Here is a 17,686-nt window from a genome sequence, read left to right on the forward strand (position 1 = left end):
ATTGCACTACGTATTCTTTAAATAAATTTCAGTTGCTGCTAAATGTTTAGCGTTGTCTTCTGTGGGTCCCTTGGGTTGTGCCGTTCCCTGCCACAGGTTCTCCAGCAGAAGCCGTGAAGAATCCAGAAGCCGCCGCCGTCACCAGCTCCAGATTAAGGTACGCCATCTTGCACCACACTGTTCCAGGGGCACTGTCACACTAGCACAAAATTTCACTTTTTATACATTACATGGTGTAGTAGTGTCTGTACTAGGCTGTGTGCTTATATGTATGTATATATATATATATATATATATATATATTATATATGGCATAGCATATTAGTGAGATATTACTTGTAAACTGGATTTGTATATTAAAACTGTCACAAGTACAAATGATCACTTATAGTAAAATAGTAGATCTTCATTAATCTTTTTGATTGTATAACATATTTGATTTCTCTATTTACTTTTCTTTTAGAAATGTCCCAGGAAGAAAGAAGGAGACCCTCAGAGGAAGAACGATCAGCATCGAGATAGATTGAAGCTTTGGGTTCACCAATGTCCCAAGAAGAAAGAAGTAGGTTTTCTCTCTTCACAGGAAGAAGAATCAGCGCAGAGACAGACTGAAGATGTCCAACAGCCATCACAGACAGACCACGAAGCTGACTCCGGAGAAGACCCCTGCAACAGGGGACCAAACTTCACAGATGAAGAAACCGACACACTCATTAACCAGTTAATTCATCACTCTGCACATTTATTTGGTTCACAGGCAAGAAATTCTCAATCAAGATTCCAGAACACGACGTGGGATGAAATTGCACACACAGTGCAAGGGGATTTTCAAGCGCACCAAAGAGAGCTGCAAGAAAAGGTTGCGTTACTGCAGAAGATCCATCAATCGGAAGATACAGAGTGCACAGAAGCTGCACAAGTATTGGGAAAAGAAGATGGAAGCTTACTTCTTGCTCGTCCAAGAAGAAAGGAACCAGTGCACAAGGTATGGCATAGTGTGTGTGTATGTGTAAATATGGATGTATATTACACCCAGCAATACAAACTATTTTAAGTGTCCCTAAAAACCATCAATATGGCATCATGCAGTGCCGTAAGGTGCTGTATTGTCCTAGTGATTTCAGTCCTATGTCCAGTTAGTGTTGTATGATTTTTTTGAACATGGAACCAAAAGTATGCCATCATGCATTATGGTGTAATACTGTAAGCTGTCTCTCTGGCAGTTTGGGTCCTGTTATCAGCTATTATTTAATATGCAAATAGTTTCTAATTTTGGGTGTAATCTATTATCAGTATCGCTAATTCCGTTGGTATAGCGGCATACTGTGTGATGCTTTGGCGTACGGCACCTACGACTTGGCATTATGCAGTTTTGTGCTTTACTGATGATGATGGTCCCAGATCCTGTTGCGTTTTCCGTTGATCTCCTAATGGATAACACCCAGCAATACAAACTATTTTCAGTGTCCCTAAAACCATCAATATGGCATCATGCAGTGCTGTAAGGTGCAGCATTGTGCTGTATTGTCCTAGTGGTTTCAGTCATATGTCCAGCTAGGTTTTGCTTAATATCCAAAGGGTTGTATGATTATTTTGATCATGGAACCAAAAGTATGACATCATGCATTATGGTGTTATTCTTTAAGCTGCCTCCTTGGTGGTTTCAGTCCTATGTCCAGCTCGGTTTTGCTTAATATCCAAAGGGTTGTATGATTATTTTGATCATAAAACCAAAAGTATGCCATCATGTATTATGGTGTAATACTGTAAGCTGTCTCTCTGGCAGTTTGGGTCCTATTATCAGCTATTATTTAATATGCAAATAGTTTCTAATTTTGGGTGTAATCTATTATCAGCATCGCTAATTCCGTTGGTATGGCGGCGTAATGTGTGATGCTTTGGCGTACGGCACCTACGACTTGGCATTATGCAGTTATGTGCTTTACTGATGATGTTGGTCCCAGATCATGTTGCGTTTCCGTTGATTTCCTAAAGGATAACACCCAGCAATAGAAACTATTTTAAGTGTCCCTAAAAACCATCAATATGGCATCATGCAGTGCCGTAAGGTGCAGCATTGTGCTGTATTGTCCTAGGGTTGTATGATTATTTTGATCATGGAACCAAAAGTATGACATCATGCATTATGGTGTTATGCTTTAAGCTGCCTCCTTGGTGGTTTCAGTCCTATGTTCATCTCGGTTTTTCTTGATATCGAAAGGGTTGTATGATTTTTTTTTATCCTGGAACCAAAAGTATGACATCTTGTATTATGGTGTTATTCTTTAAGCTGCCTCCTTGGTGGTTTCAGTCCTATTTCGAGCTAGGTTTTGCTTAAAACCAAAGGGTTGTATGATTATTTTGATCATGGAATCAAAAGTATGACATCATGTATTATGGTGTTATGCTTTAAGCTGCCTCCTTGGTGGTTTCAGTCCTATGTCTAGCTCGTTTTTTCAGAATATCCAAAGGGTTGTATAATTTTTTTTTGATCATGGAACCAAAAGTATGATATCATGCATTATGGTTTTATTCTTTAAGCTGCCTCTTCGGTGGTTTCAGTCCTATGTCCAGCTAGGTTTTGCTTTATATCCAAAGGGTTGTATGATCTTTTTTGATCATGGAACCAAAAGTAGGTCATCATTTATTATGGTGTTATGCTTTACGCTGCCTCCTTGGTGGTTTCAGTCCTATGTCCAGCTCGGTTTTCAGAATATCCAAAGGGTTGTATGATTTTTTTGTTCATGGAACCAAAAGTATGACATCATGCATTATCGTGTTGTTCTTTATTGCTGCCTCCTCGGTGGTTTCAGTCCTATGTCTAGCTGGGTTTTGCTTAATATCCAAAGGTTTGTATATTTTTTTTTTGATCATGGAACCAAAAGTATGACATCATGTATTATGGTGTTATGCTTTAAGCTGCCTCCTTGGTGGTTTCAGTCCTATGTCCAGCTCGGTTTTTCAGAATATCCAAAGTGTTGTATGATTTTTTTTTTGATCATGGAACCAAAAGTATGACATCATGCATTATGGTGTTGTTCTTTAAAGCTGCCTCCTCGGTGGTTTCAGTCCTATGTCCAGCTAGGTTTTGCTTAATATGCAAAGGGTTGTATGAATTTTTTTGATCATGGAACCAAAAGTATGACATCATTCATTATGTTGTAATACTGTAAGCTGTCTCTCTGGCAGTTTGGGTCCTGTTATGAGCTATTTTTTAATATGCAAATAGTTTCTAATTTTTTGTGTAATCTATTATCAGTATCGCTTATTCCCTTGGTATAGCGGCGTACTGTGTGATGCTTTGGCGTACGTCACCTACGACTTGGCATTATGCAGTTTTGTGCTTTACTGATGATGTTGGTCCCAGTCCTATGTCCAGATCGGTTTTTCAGAATATCCAAAGGGTTGTATGATTTTTTTTGATCATGGAACCAAAAGTATGACAACATGCATTATGGTGTTATTCTTTAAGCTGCCTCCTTGGTGGTTTCAGTCCTATGTTCAGCTCGGTTTTTCTTAATATCCAAGGGTTGTATGATTATTTTGATCATAAAACCAAAATAATGACATTATGCATTATGGTGTAATACTGTAAGATGTCTTTCTGGCAGTTTGGGTCCTGTTATCAGCTATTATTTAATATGCAAATAGTTTCTAATTTTGGGTGTAATCTATTATCAGCATCGCTAGTTCCGTTGGTATAGCGGCGTGCTGTGTGATGCTTTGGCGTATGGCACCTACGACTTGGCATTATGCAGTTTTGTGCTTTACTGATGATGATGGTCCCAGATCCTGTTGCGTTTCCGTTGATCTCCTAATGGATAACACCCAGTAATACTAACTATTTTAAGTGTCCCTAAAAACCATCAATATGGCATCATGCAGTGCTATAATGTGCAGCATTGTGCTGTATTGTCCTAGTGGTTTCAGTCCTATGTCCAGCTAGGTTTTGCTTAATATCCAAAGGGTTGTATGATTATTTTGATCATGGAACCAAAAGTATGACATGTGTTATGGTGTTATGCTTTAAGCTGCCTCCTTGGTGGTTTCAGTCCTATTTTGAGCTAGGTTTTGCTTAAAACCAAAGGGTTGTATGATTTTTTTTGATCATGGAACCAAAAGTATGTCATCATGTATTATGGTGTTATGCTTAAAGCTGCCTCCTCGTGGTTTCAGTCCTATGTCCAGCTAGGTTTTGCTTTATATCCAAAGGGTTGTATGATTTTTTTTTTCATGGAACCAAAAGTATGACATCATGCATTATGGTGTTGTTTTTTAAAGCTGCCTCCTCGGTGGTTTCAGTCCTATGTCCAGCTAGGTTTTGCTTTATATCCAAAAGGTTGTATGATTTTTTTGATCATGGAACCAAAAGTATAACATCATTCATTATGGTGTTATTCTTTAAGCTGCCTCCTTGGTGGTTTCAGCCCTATGTCCAGCTCGGTTTTTTAGAATATCCAAAGGGTTGTATGATTTTTTTTTTCATGGAACCAAAAGTATGACATCATGCATTATGGTGTTGTTTTTTAAAGCTGCCTCCTCGGTGGTTTCATTCCTATGTCCAGCTAGGTTTTGCTTAATATCCAAAGGGTTGTATGATTATTTTGATCATGGAACCAAAAGTATGACATCATGCATTATGTTGTTATTCTTTAAGCTGCCTCCTTGGTGGTTTGTCCTATGTTCAGCTCGGTTTTTATTAATATCCAAGGGTTGTATGATTATTTTGATCATAAAACCAAAAGTATGACATTATGCATTATGGTGTAATACTGTAAGCTGTCTTTATGGCAGTTTGGGTCCTGTTATCAGCTATTATTTAATTTGCAAATAGTTTCTAATTTTGGGTGTAATCTATTATCAGCATTGCTAGTTCCGTTGGTATAGCGGCGTGCTGTGTGATGCTTTGGCGTATGGCACCTACGACTTGGCATTATGCAGTTTTGTGCTTTACTGATGATGATGGTCCCAGATCCTGTTGCGTTTCCATTTATCTCCTAATGGATAACACCCAGCAATACAAACTATTTTAAGTGTCCCTAAAAACCATCAATATGGCATCATGCAGTGCTATAAGGTGCAGCATTGTGCTGTATTGTCCTAGTGGTTTCAGTCCTATGTCCAGCTCGGGTTTGCTTAATATCCAAAGGGTTGTATGATTATTTTGATCATGGAATCAAAAGTATGATGTGTTATGGTGTTATGCTTTAAGCTGCCTCCTTGGTGGTTTAAGTCCTATATCCAGCTCGGTTTTACAGAATATCCAAAGGGTGGTAGGATTTTTTTAATCAAGGAACCAAAAGTATGACATCATGCATTATGGTGTTGTTTTTTAAAGCTGCCTCCTCGGTGGTTTCAGTCCTATGTCCAGCTAGGTTTTGCTTTATATCCAAAAGGTTGTATGATTTTTTTTGATCATGGAACCAAAAGTAGGTCATCATGTATTATGGTGTTATTCTTTAAGCTGCTTCCTTGGTGGTTTCAGTCCTATGTCCAGCTCGGTTTTTCAGAATATCCAAAGGGTTGTATGATTTTTTTTGATCATGGAACCAAAAATATGACATCATGCATTATGGTGTTGTTCTTTAAAGCTGCCTCCTTGGTGGTTTCAGTCCTATGTCCAGCTAGGTTTTGCTTAATATGCAAAGAGTTGTATGATTTTTTTTGATCATGGAACCAAAAGTATGATATCATGCATTATGGTGTAATACTGTAAGCTGTCTCTCTGGCAGTTTAGGTCCTGTTATGAGCTATTTTTTAATATGCAAATAGTTTCTAATTTTGGGTGTAATCTTCTATCAGCATCGCTAGTTCCGTTGGTATAGTGGCGTGCTGTGTGATGCTTTGGCGTATGGCACCTACGACTTGGCATTATGCAGTTTTGTGCTTTACTGATGATGATGGTCCCAGATCCTGTTGTGTTTCCGTTGATCTCCTAATGGATAACACCCAGCAATACAAACTATTTTAAGTGTCCCTAAAAACCATCAGTATGGCATCATGCAGTGCTATAAGGTGCAGCATTGTGCTGTATTGTCCTAGTGGTTTCAGTCCTATGTCCAGCTAGGTTTTTCTTTAATATCCAAGGGTTGTATGATTATTTTGATCATAAATTCAAAAGTATGACCTTATGCATTATGGTGTTATGCTTTAAGCTGCCTCCTTGGTGGTTTCAGTCCTATGTCCAGCTAGGTTTTGCGTAATATCCAAATGGTTGTATGATTATTTTGATCATGGAACCAAAAGAATGACATGTGTAATGGTGTTATGCTTTAAGCTGCCTCCTTGGTGGTTTTAGTCCTATTTTGAGCTAGGTTTTGCTTAAAACCAAAGGGTTGTATGATTATTTTGATCATGGAATCAAAAGTATGACGTGTTATGGTGTTATGCTTTAAGCTGCCTCATTGGTGGTTTCAGTCCTATGTCCAGCTAGGTTTTGCTTAATATCCAAAGGATTGTATGATTTTTTTGATCATGGAACAAAAAGTGTGACACCATGCATTATGATGTTATTCTTTAAGCTGCCTCCTTGGTGGTTTCAGTCCTATGTCCAGCTCAGTTTTTCTCAATATCCATGGGTTGTATGATTATTTTTATCATAAAACCAAAAGTATGCCATCATGCATTATGGTGTAATACTGTAAGCTGTCTCTCTGGCAGTTTGGGTCCTGTTATCAGCTATTATTTAATATGCAAATAGTTTCTAATTTTGGGTGTAATCTATTATCAGCATCGCTAATTCCGTTGGTATGGCGGCGTAATGTGTGATGCTTTGGCGTACGGCACCTACGACTTGGCATTATGTAGTTATGTGCTTTACTGATGATGTTGGTCCCAGATCATGTTGCGTTTCCGTTGATCCTCCTAATGGATAACACCCAGCAATACAAACTTTTTTAAGTGTCCCTAAAAAACATCAATATGGCATCATGCAGTGCCGTAATGTGCAGCATTGTGCTGTATTGTCCTAGGGTTGGATGATTATTTTGATCATGGAACCAAAAGTATGACATCATGCATTATGGTGTTATGCTTTAAGCTGCCTCCTTGGTGGTTTCAGTCCTATGTCCAGCTCGGTTTTTCTTAATATCCAAAGGGTTGTATGATTTTTTGATCATGGAACCAAAAGTATGACATCATGCATTATGGTGTTGTTCTTTAAAGCTGCCTCCTCGGTGGTTTCAGTCCTATGTCCAGCTAGGTTTTGCTCAATATCCAAAGGGTTGTATGATTTTTGTGATCATGGAACCAAAAGTATGACATCATGCATTATGGTGTTATTCTTTAAGATGCCTCCTTGGTGGTTTCAGTCCTATGTCCAGCTCATTTTTTCTCAATATCCAAGGGTTGTATGATTTATTTTGATCATAAAACCAAAAGTATGCCATCATGCATTATGGTGTAATACTGTAAGCTGTCTCTCTGGCAGTTTGGGTCGTGTTATCAGCTATTATTTAATATGCAAATAGTTTCTAATTTTGGGTGTAATCTATTATCAGCATTGCTAATTCCGTTGGTATAGCGGCGTAATGTGTGATGCTTTGGCGTGCGGCACCTACGACTTGGCATTATGCAGTTATGTGCTTTACTGATAATGTTGGTCCCAGATCATGTTGCGTTTCCGTTGATCTCCTAATCATGGATAACACCAAGCAATACAAACTATTTTAAGTGTCCCTAAAAACCATCAATATGGCATCATGCAGTGCTGTAAGGTGCAGCATTGTGCTGTATTGTCCTAGGGTTGTATGATTTTTTTTGATCATGGAACCAAAAGTATGACATCATGCATTATGGTGTTGTTCTTTAAAGCTGCCTCCTCAGTGGTTTTAGTCCTCTGTCCAGCTAGGTTTTGCTTAATATCCAAAGGGTTGTATGATTTTTGTGATCATGGAACAAAAAGTATGACATCAAGCATTATGGTACTATTCTTTAAGCTGCCTCCTTGGTGGTTTCAGTCCTATGTCCAGCTCGTTTTTTCAGAATATCCAAAGGGTTGTATAATTTTATTTCGATCATGGAACCAAAAGTATGATATCATGTATTACGGTTTTATGCTTTAAGCTGCCTCCTTGGTGGTTTCAGTCCTATGTCCAGCTCGGTTTTTCAGAATATCTAAAGGGTTGTATGATTTTTTTTGATCATAGAGCGAAAAGTATGACATCATGCATTATGGTGTTCTTCTTTATTGCTGCCTCCTCAGTGGTTTCAGTCCTATGTCTACCTAGGTTTTGCTTAATATCCAAAGGGTTGTATGATTTTTTTTTGATCATGGAACCAAAAGTATGACATCATGCATTATGGTGTTATTCTTTAAGATGCCTCCTTGGTGGTTTCAGTCCTATGTCCAGCTCATTTTTTCTCAATATCCAAGGGTTGTATGATTTATTTTGATCATAAAACCAAAAGTATGCCATCATGCATTATGGTGTAATACTGTAAGCTGTCTCTCTGGCAGTTTGGGTCGTGTTATCAGCTATTATTTAATATGCAAATAGTTTCTAATTTTGGGTGTAATCTATTATCAGCATTGCTAATTCCGTTGGTATAGCGGCGTAATGTGTGATGCTTTGGCGTGCGGCACCTACGACTTGGCATTATGCAGTTATGTGCTTTACTGATAATGTTGGTCCCAGATCATGTTGCGTTTCCGTTGATCTCCTAATCATGGATAACACCAAGCAATACAAACTATTTTAAGTGTCCCTAAAAACCATCAATATGGCATCATGCAGTGCTGTAAGGTGCAGCATTGTGCTGTATTGTCCTAGGGTTGTATGATTTTTTTTTATCATGGAACCAAAAGTATGACATCATGCATTATGGTGTTGTTCTTTAAAGCTGCCTCCTCAGTGGTTTTAGTCCTCTGTCCAGCTAGGTTTTGCTTAATATCCAAAGGGTTGTATGATTTTTGTGATCATGGAACAAAAAGTATGACATCAAGCATTATGGTACTATTCTTTAAGCTGCCTCCTTGGTGGTTTCAGTCCTATGTCCAGCTCGTTTTTTCAGAATATCCAAAGGGTTGTATAATTTTATTTCGATCATGGAACCAAAAGTATGATATCATGTATTACGGTTTTATGCTTTAAGCTGCCTCCTTGGTGGTTTCAGTCCTATGTCCAGCTCGGTTTTTCAGAATATCTAAAGGGTTGTATGATTTTTTTTGATCATAGAGCGAAAAGTATGACATCATGCATTATGGTGTTCTTCTTTATTGCTGCCTCCTCAGTGGTTTCAGTCCTATGTCTACCTAGGTTTTGCTTAATATCCAAAGGGTTGTATGATTTTTTTTTGATCATGGAACCAAAAGTATGACATCATGCATTGTGGTGTTATTCTTTAAGCTGCCTCCTCGGTGGTTTCAGTCCTATGTCCAGCTAGGTTTTGCTTTATATCCAAAGGGTTGTATGTTTTTTTTGATAATGGAACCAAAAGAATGACATCATGTATTATTGTGTTATGTTTTAAGCTGCCTCCTTGGTGGTTTCAGTCCTATGTCCAGCTTGGTTTTTCAGAATATCCAAAGGGTTGTATGATTTTTTTTTTGATGATGGAACCAAAAGTATGACATCATGCATTATGGTGTTGTTCTTTAAAGCTGCCTCCTCGGTGGTTTCAGTCCTATGTCCAGCTCGTTTTTTCAGAATTTCTAAAGGGTTTTATATTTTTATTATTGATCATGGAACCAAAAGTATTACATCTTGCATTATGGTGTTCTTCTTTAAAGCTGCCTCCTCAGTGGTTTCAGTCCTATGTTCAGCTCGGTTTTTCTTAATATCCAAGGGTTGTATGATTATTTTGATCATAAAACCAAAAGTATGACATTATGCATTATGATGTAATACTGTAAGCTGTCTTTCTGGCAGTTCGGGTCCTGTTATCAGCTATTATTTAATATGCAAATAGTTTCTAATTTTGGGTGTAATCTATAATCAGCATCGCTAGTTCCGTTGGTATAGCGGCGTGCTGTGTGATGCTTTGGCGTACGGCACCTACGACTTGGCATTATGCAGTTTTGTGCTTTACTGATGATGATGGTCCCAGATCCTGTCAATATGGCATCATGCAGTGCTATAAGGTGCAACATTGTGCTGTATTGTCCTAGTGGTTTCAGTCCTATTTCCAGCTCGGTTTTGCTTAATATCCAAAGGGTTGTATGATTATTTTGATCATGGAACCAAAAGTATGACATGTGTTATGGTGTTATGCTTTAAGCTGCCTCCTTGGTGGTTTAAGTCCTATGTCCAGCTCGGTTTTTCAGAATATCCAAAGGGTGGTAGAATTTTTTTGATCAAGGAACCAAAAGTATGACATCATTCATTATGGTGTTGTTTTTTAAAGCTGCCTCCTCGGTGGTTTCAGTCCTATGTCCAGCTAGGTTTTGCTTTATATCCAAAAGGCTGTATGATTTTTTTGATCATGGAACCAAAAGTATGACATCATGCATTTTGGTTTTCTTCTTTAAAGGTGCCTCCTCGGTGGTTTCAATCCTATGTCCAGCTAGGTTTTGCTTAATATCCAAAGGGTTATATGATTTTTTTTTGATCATGGAACCAAAAGTATGACATCATGCATTATGGTGTTATTCTTTAAGCTGCCTCCTTGGTGGTTTCAGTCCTATGTCCAGCTCGGTTTTTCTTAATATCCATGGGTTGCATGATCATTTTGATCATAAAACCAAAAGTATGACCTTATGCATTATGGTGTTATGCTTTATGCTGCCTCCTTGGTTTTTTCATTCCTATGTCCAGCTAGGTTTTGCTTAATATCCAAGGGTTGTATGATTTTTTTGATCTTAAAACCAAAAGTATGACATCATGTATTATGGTGTTATGCTTTAAGCTGCCTCCATGGTTTTTTCAGTCCTAAGTCCAGCTAGGTTTTGCGTAATATCCAAAGGGTTGTATGATTTTTTTGATCATAAAACCAAAAGTATGACATCAGGCATTATGGTGTAATACTGTAAGCTGTCTCTCTGGCAGTTTGGGTCCTGTTATAACCTATTATTTAATATGCAAATAGTTTCTAATTTTGGGTGTAATCTATTATCAGCATCGCTAATTCCGTTGGTATAGCGGCGTACTGTGTGATGCTTTGGCGTACGGCACCTACGACTTTGCTTTATGCAGTTTTGTGCTTTACTGATGATGTTGGTTCCAGATCCTATTGCGTTTCCGTTGATCTCCTAATGGATAACACCCAGCAATACAAACTATTTTTAAGTGTCCCTAAAAACCATCAATATGTCATCATGCAGGGCCGTAAAGTGCAGGATTGTGCCGTATTGTCCTAGTGGTTTCAGTCCTATGTCCAGCTCAGTTTTTCAGATTATCCAAAGGGTTGTATGATTATTTTGATCATGGAACCAAAAGTATGACATCTTGTATTATGGTGTTATACTTTAAGCTGCCTCCTTGGTGGTTTCAGTCCTATTTCGAGCTAGGTTTTGCTTAAAACCAAAGGGTTGTATGATTATTTTGATCATGGAATCAAAAGTATGACATGTGTTAGGTTGGTGTTCTTTGAAGCTGCCTCCTCTGTGGTTGCAGTCCTCTGTCCAGCTACGTTTTGCTTAATATCCAAAGGGTTGTATGATTTTTGTGATCATGGAACCAAAAGTATGACATCAAGCATTATGGTGTTATTCATTAAGCTGCCTCCTCGGTGGTTTCAGTCCTATGTCCAGCTAGGTTTTGCTTAATATCCAAAGGGTTGTATGATTTTTGTGATCATGGAACCAAAAGTATGACATCAAGCATTATGGTGTTATTATTTAAGCTGCCTCCTCGGTGGTTTCAGTCCTATGTCCAGCTCGGTTTTTATTAATATCCAAGGGTTGTATGATTATTTTGATCATAAAACCAAAAGTATGACATCATGTATAATGGTGTTATGCTTTAAGCTGCCTCCTTGGTGGTTTCAGTCCTATGTCCAGCTAGGTTTTGCTTAATATCCAAAGGATTGTATGATTTTTTTGATCATGGAACAAAAAGTGTGACACCATGCATTATGGTGTTATTCTTTAAGCTGCCTCCTTGGTGGTTTCAGTCCTATGTCCAGCTCGGTTTTGCTTAATATCCAAAGGGTTGTATGATTATTTTGATCATAAAACCAAAAGTATGCCATCATGTATTATGGTGTAATACTGTAAGCTGTCTCTCTGGCAGTTTAGGTCCTGTTATCAGCTATTATTTAATAAGCAAATAGTTTCTAATTTTGGATGTAATCTATTATCAGCATCGCTAATTCCGTTGGTATGGTGGCGTAATGTGTGATGCTTTGGCGTTACGGCACCTACGACTTGGCATTATGCAGTTATGTGCTTTACTGATGATGTTGGTCCCAGATCATGTTGCGTTTCCGTTGATCTCCTAATGGATAACACCCAGCAATACAAACTATTTTAAGTGTCCCTAAAAAACATCAATATGGCATCATGCAGTGCCGTAAGGTGCAGTATTGTCCTAGGGTTGTATGATCATTTTGATCATGGAACCAAAAGTATGACATCATGCATTATGGTGTTATGCTTTAAGCTGCCTCCTTGGTGGTTTCAGTCCTATGTCCAGCTCGGTTTTTCTTAATATCCAAAGGGTTCTATGATTTTTGTGATCATGGAACCAAAAGTATGACATCATGCATTATGGTGTTATTCTTTAAGATGCCTCCTTGGTGGTTTCAGTCCTATGTCCAGCTAGGTTTTGCTTAATATCCAAAGGATTGTATGATTTTTTTGATCATGGAACAAAAAGTGTGACACCATGCATTATGGTGTTATTCTTTAAGCTGCCTCCTTGGTGGTTTTAGTCCTATGTCCAGCTCAGTTTTTCTCAATATACAAGGGTTGTATGATTATTTTGATCATACAGCCAAAAGTATGCCATCATGCATTATGGTGTAATACTGTAAGCTGTCTCTCTGGCAGTTTGGGTCCTGTTATCAGCTATTATTTAATATGCAAATAGTTTCTAATTTTGGGTGTAATCTATTATCAGCATCGCTAATTCCGTTGGTATGGTGGCGTAATGTGTGATGCTTTGGCATACGGCACCTACGACTTGGCATCATGCAGTTATGTGCTTTACTGATGATGTTGGTCCCAGATCATGTTGCGTTTCCGTTGATCTCCTAATGGATAACACCCAGCAATACAAACTATTTTAAGTGTCCCTAAAAAACATCAATATGGCATCATGCAGTGCCGTAAGGTGCAGCATTGTGCTGTATTGTCCTAGGGTTGTATGATCATTTTGATCATGGAACCAAAAGTATGACATCATGCATTATGGTGGTGTTCTTTAAAGCTGCCTCCTTGGTGGTTTCCGTCCTATGTCCAGCTCGTTTTTTCAGAATATCCAAAGGGTTGTATAATTTTTTTTCGATCATGGAACCAAAAGTATGATATCATGCATTATGGTGTTATTCTTTAAGCTGCCTCATCGGTGGTTTCAGTCCTATGTCCAGCTAGGTTTTGCTTTATATCCAAATGGTCGTATGATTTTTTTTTGATCATGGAACCAAAAGTAGGTTATCATGTATTACGGTTTTATGCTTTAAGCTACCTCCTTGGTGGTTTCAGTCCTATGTCCAGCTCGGTTTTTCAGAATATCCAAAGGGATGTATGATTTTTTTTTGATCATAGAACGAAAAGTATGACATCATGCATTATGGTGTTCTTCTTTATTGCTGCCTCCTCAGTGGTTTCATTCCTATGTCTACCTAGGTTTTGCTTAATATCCAAAGGGTTGTATAATTTTTTTTTTGATCATGGAACCAAAAGTATGATATCATGCATTATGGTTTTATTCTTTAAGCTGCCTCTTCGGTGGTTTCAGTCCTATGTCCAGCTAGGTTTTGCTTTATATCCAAAGGGTTGTATGATCTTTTTTGATCATGGAACCAAAAGTAGGTCATCATTTATTATGGTGTTATGCTTTACGCAGCCTCCTTGGTGGTTTCAGTCCTATGTCCAGCTCGGTTTTCAGAATATCCAAAGGGTTGTATGATTTTTTTGTTCATGGAACCAAAAGTATGACATCATGCATTATGGTGTTGTTCATTATTGCTGCCTCCTCGGTAATTTCAGTCCTATGTCTAGCTGGGTTTTGCTTAATATCCAAAGGGTTGTATGATTTTTTTTTTGATCATGGAACCAAAAGTATGACATCATGTATTATGGTGTTATGCTTATGCTGCCTCCTTGGTGGTTTCAGTCCTATGTCCAGCTCGGTTTTTCAGAATATCCAAAGGGTTGTATGATTTTTGTGATCATGGAACCAAAAGTATGACATCAAGCATTATGGTGTTATTCTTTAAGCTGCCTCCTCGGTGGTTTCAGTCCTATGTCCAGCTAGGTTTTTCTTAATATCCAAGGGTTGTATGATTATTTTGATCATAAAACCAAAAGTATGACTATCATGCATTATGGTGTAGTATTGTAAGCTGTCTCTCTGGCAGTTTGGGTCCTGTTATCAGCTATTATTTAATATCATACATCAATATGGCATCATGCAGTGCCGTAAGGTGCAGCATTGTGCTGTATTGTCCTAGGGTTGTATGATTTTTTTGATCATTGAACCAAAAGTATGACATCCTGTATTATGGTGTTATGCTTTAAGTTGCCTCCTTGGTGGTTTCAGTCCTATGTCCAGCTCGTTTTTTCAGAATATCCATAGGGTTGTATCATTTTTTTTGATCATGGAACCAAAAGTATGACATCATGCATTATGGTGGTGTTCTTTAAAGCTGCCTCGTCGGTGGTGTTAGTCCTCTGTCCAGCTAGGTTTTGCTTAATATCCAAAGGGTTGTATGATTTTTGTGAACATGGAACCAAAAGTATGACATCATGCATTATGGTGGTGTTCTTTAAAGCTGCCTCCTCAGTGGTTTCAGTCCTATGTTCAGCTAGGTTTTGCTTTATATCCAAAGGGTTGTATGATTTTTTTGATCAGGGAACCAAAAGTATGACATCATGTATAATGGTGTTATGCTTTAAGCTGCCTCCTTGGTGGTTTCAGTCCTATGTCCAGATCGGTTTTTCAGAATATCCAAAGGGTTGTATGATTTTTTTTGATCATGGAACCAAAAGTATGACATCATGCATTATGGTGTTATTCTTTAAGCTGCCTCCTCGGTGGTTTCAGTCCTATGTTCAGCTCGGTTTTTCTTAATATCCAAGGGTTGTATGATTATTTTGATCATAAAACCAAAAGAATGACATTATGCATTATGGTGTAATACTGTAAGATGTCTTTCTGGCAGTTTGGGTCCTGTTATCAGCTATTATTTAATATGCAAATAGTTTCTAATTTTGGGTGTAATCTATTATCAGCATCGCTAGTTCCGTTGGTATAGCGGCTTGCTGTGTGATGCTTTGGCGTATGGCACCTACGACTTGGCATTATGCAGTTTTGTGCTTTACTGATGATGATGGTCCCAGATCCTGTTGCGTTTCCGTTGATCTCCTAATGGATAACACCCAGCAATACAAACTATTTTAAGTGTCCCTAAAAACCGTCAGTATGGCATCATGCAGTGCTATAAGGTGCAGCATTGTGCTGTATTGTCCTAGTGGTTTCAGTCCTATGTCCAGCTCGGTTTTGCTTAATATCCAAAGGGTTGTATGATTATTTTGATCATGGAACCAAAAGTATGACATGTGTAATGGTGTTATGCTTTAAGCTGCCTCCTTGGTGGTTTTAGTCCTATTTTGAGCTAGGTTTTGCTTAAAACCAAAGGGTTGTATGATTATTTTGATCATGGAATCAAAAGTATGACGTGTTATGGTGTTATGCTTTAAGCTGCCTCCTTGGTGGTTTAAGTCCTATGTCCAGCTCGGTTTTTCAGAATATCCAAAGGGTGGTAGGATTTTTTTAATCAAGGAACCAAAAGTATGACATCATGCATTATGGTGTTGTTTTTTAAAGCTGCCTCCTCGGTGGTTTCAGTCCTATGTCCAGCTAGTTTTTGCTTTATATCTAAAAGGTTGTATGATTTTTTTTTTTCATGGAACCAAAAGTATGACATCATGCATTATGGTGTTATTCTTTAAGCTGCCTCCTTGGTGGTTTCAGTCCAATGTCCAGCTCGGTTTTTCTTAATATCCAAGGGTTGTATGATTATTTTGATCATAAAACCAAAAGTATGACCTTATGCATTATGGTGTTATGCTTTAAGCTGCCTCCTCAGTGGTTTCAGTCCTCTGTCCAGCTAGGTTTTGCTTAATATCCAAAGGGTTGTATGATTTTTGTGATCATGGAACAAAAAGTATGACATCAAGCATTATGGTGTTATGCTTTAAGCTGCCTCCTTGGTGGTTTCAGTCCTATGTCCAGCTCGTTTTTTCAGAATATCCAAAGGGTTGTATAATTTTTTTCCGATCATGGAACCAAAAGTATGATATCATGCATTATGGTGTTATTCTTTAAGCTGCCTCATCGGTGGTTTCAGTCCTATGTCCATCTAGGTTTTGCTTTATATCCAAATGGTCGTATGATTTTTTTTGATCATGGAACCAAAAGTAGGTCATCATGTATTACGGTTTTATGCTTTAAGCTGCCTCCTTGGTGGTTTCAGTCCTATGTCCAGCTCGGTTTTTCAGAATATCCAAAGGGTTGTATGATTTTTTTTTGATCATAGAACGAAAAGTATGACATCATGCATTATGGTGTTCTTCTTTATTGCTGCCTCCTCAGTGGTTTCAGTCCTATGTCTACCTAGGTTTTGCTTAATATCCAAAGGGTTGTATAATTTTTTTTTGATCATGGAACCAAAAGTATGATATCATGCATTATGGTTTTATTCTTTAAGCTGCCTCTTCGGTGGTTTCAGTCCTATGTCCAGATAGGTTTTGCTTTATATCCAAAGGGTTGTATGATCTTTTTTGAACATGGAACCAAAAGTAGGTCATCATTTATTATGGTGTTATGCTTTACGCTGCCTCCTTGGTGGTTTCAGTCCTATGTCCAGCTCGGTTTTCAGAATATCCAAAGGGTTGTATGATTTTTTTGTTCATGGAACCAAAAGTATGACATCATGCATTATGGTGTTGTTCTTTATTGCTGCCTCCTCGGTGGTTTCAGTCCTATGTGTAGCTGAGTTTTGCTTAATATCCAAAGGGTTGTATGATCTTTTTTGATCATGGAACCAAAAGTATGACATCATGTATTATGGTGTTATGTTTTAAGCTGCCTCCTTGGTGGTTTCAGTCCTATGTCCAGCTCGGTTTTTCAGAATATCCAAAGTGTTGTATGATTTTTTTTTTTGATCATGGAACCAAAAGTATGACATCATGCATTATGGTGTTGTTCTTTAAAGCTGCCTCCTCGGTGGTTTCAGTCCTATGTCCAACTAGGTTTTGCTTAATATGCAAAGGTTTGTATGATTTTTTTTGATCATGGAACCAAAAGTATGACATCATGCATTATGGTGGTGTTCTTTAAAGCTGCCTCCTCGGTGGTGTTAGTCCTCTGTCCAGCTAGGTTTTGCTTAATATCCAAAGGGTTGTATGATTTTTGTGAACATGGAACCAAAAGTATGACATCATGCATTATGGTGGTGTTCTTTAAAGCTGCCTCCTCAGTGGTTTCAGTCCTATGTTCAGCTAGGTTTTGCTTTATATCCAAAGGGTTGTATGATTTTTTTGATCAGGGAACCAAAAGTATGACATCATGTATAATGGTTT

General features: G+C 38.1%; 1 protein-coding gene across 4 annotated transcripts in view; it reads left to right on the forward strand.

Annotated features, from left to right (window-relative positions):
- Window positions 1–464: 464 nt before the first annotated feature.
- The window catches only part of LOC146026245 (uncharacterized), a 165,329-nt gene continuing 148,107 nt past the window's right edge, over window positions 465–17,686 (forward strand). For all 4 annotated transcript variants that reach the window (XM_083156724.1, XM_083156727.1, XM_083156726.1 and 1 more), the window contains exon 1: window positions 465–985. Coding sequence is in view for 1 of the 4 variants with exons in the window: in XM_083156727.1 (XP_083012853.1) it covers window positions 798–985 (188 nt within the window). In the remaining 3 variants the exon portion in view is untranslated. The remainder of the gene's footprint in view (window positions 986–17,686) is intronic.

This window comes from Crinia signifera, chromosome 8 (genome assembly GCF_055691185.1).
Source record: "Crinia signifera chromosome 8, ASM5569118v1, whole genome shotgun sequence".
Classification (NCBI taxonomy): domain Eukaryota; kingdom Metazoa; phylum Chordata; class Amphibia; order Anura; family Myobatrachidae; genus Crinia; species Crinia signifera.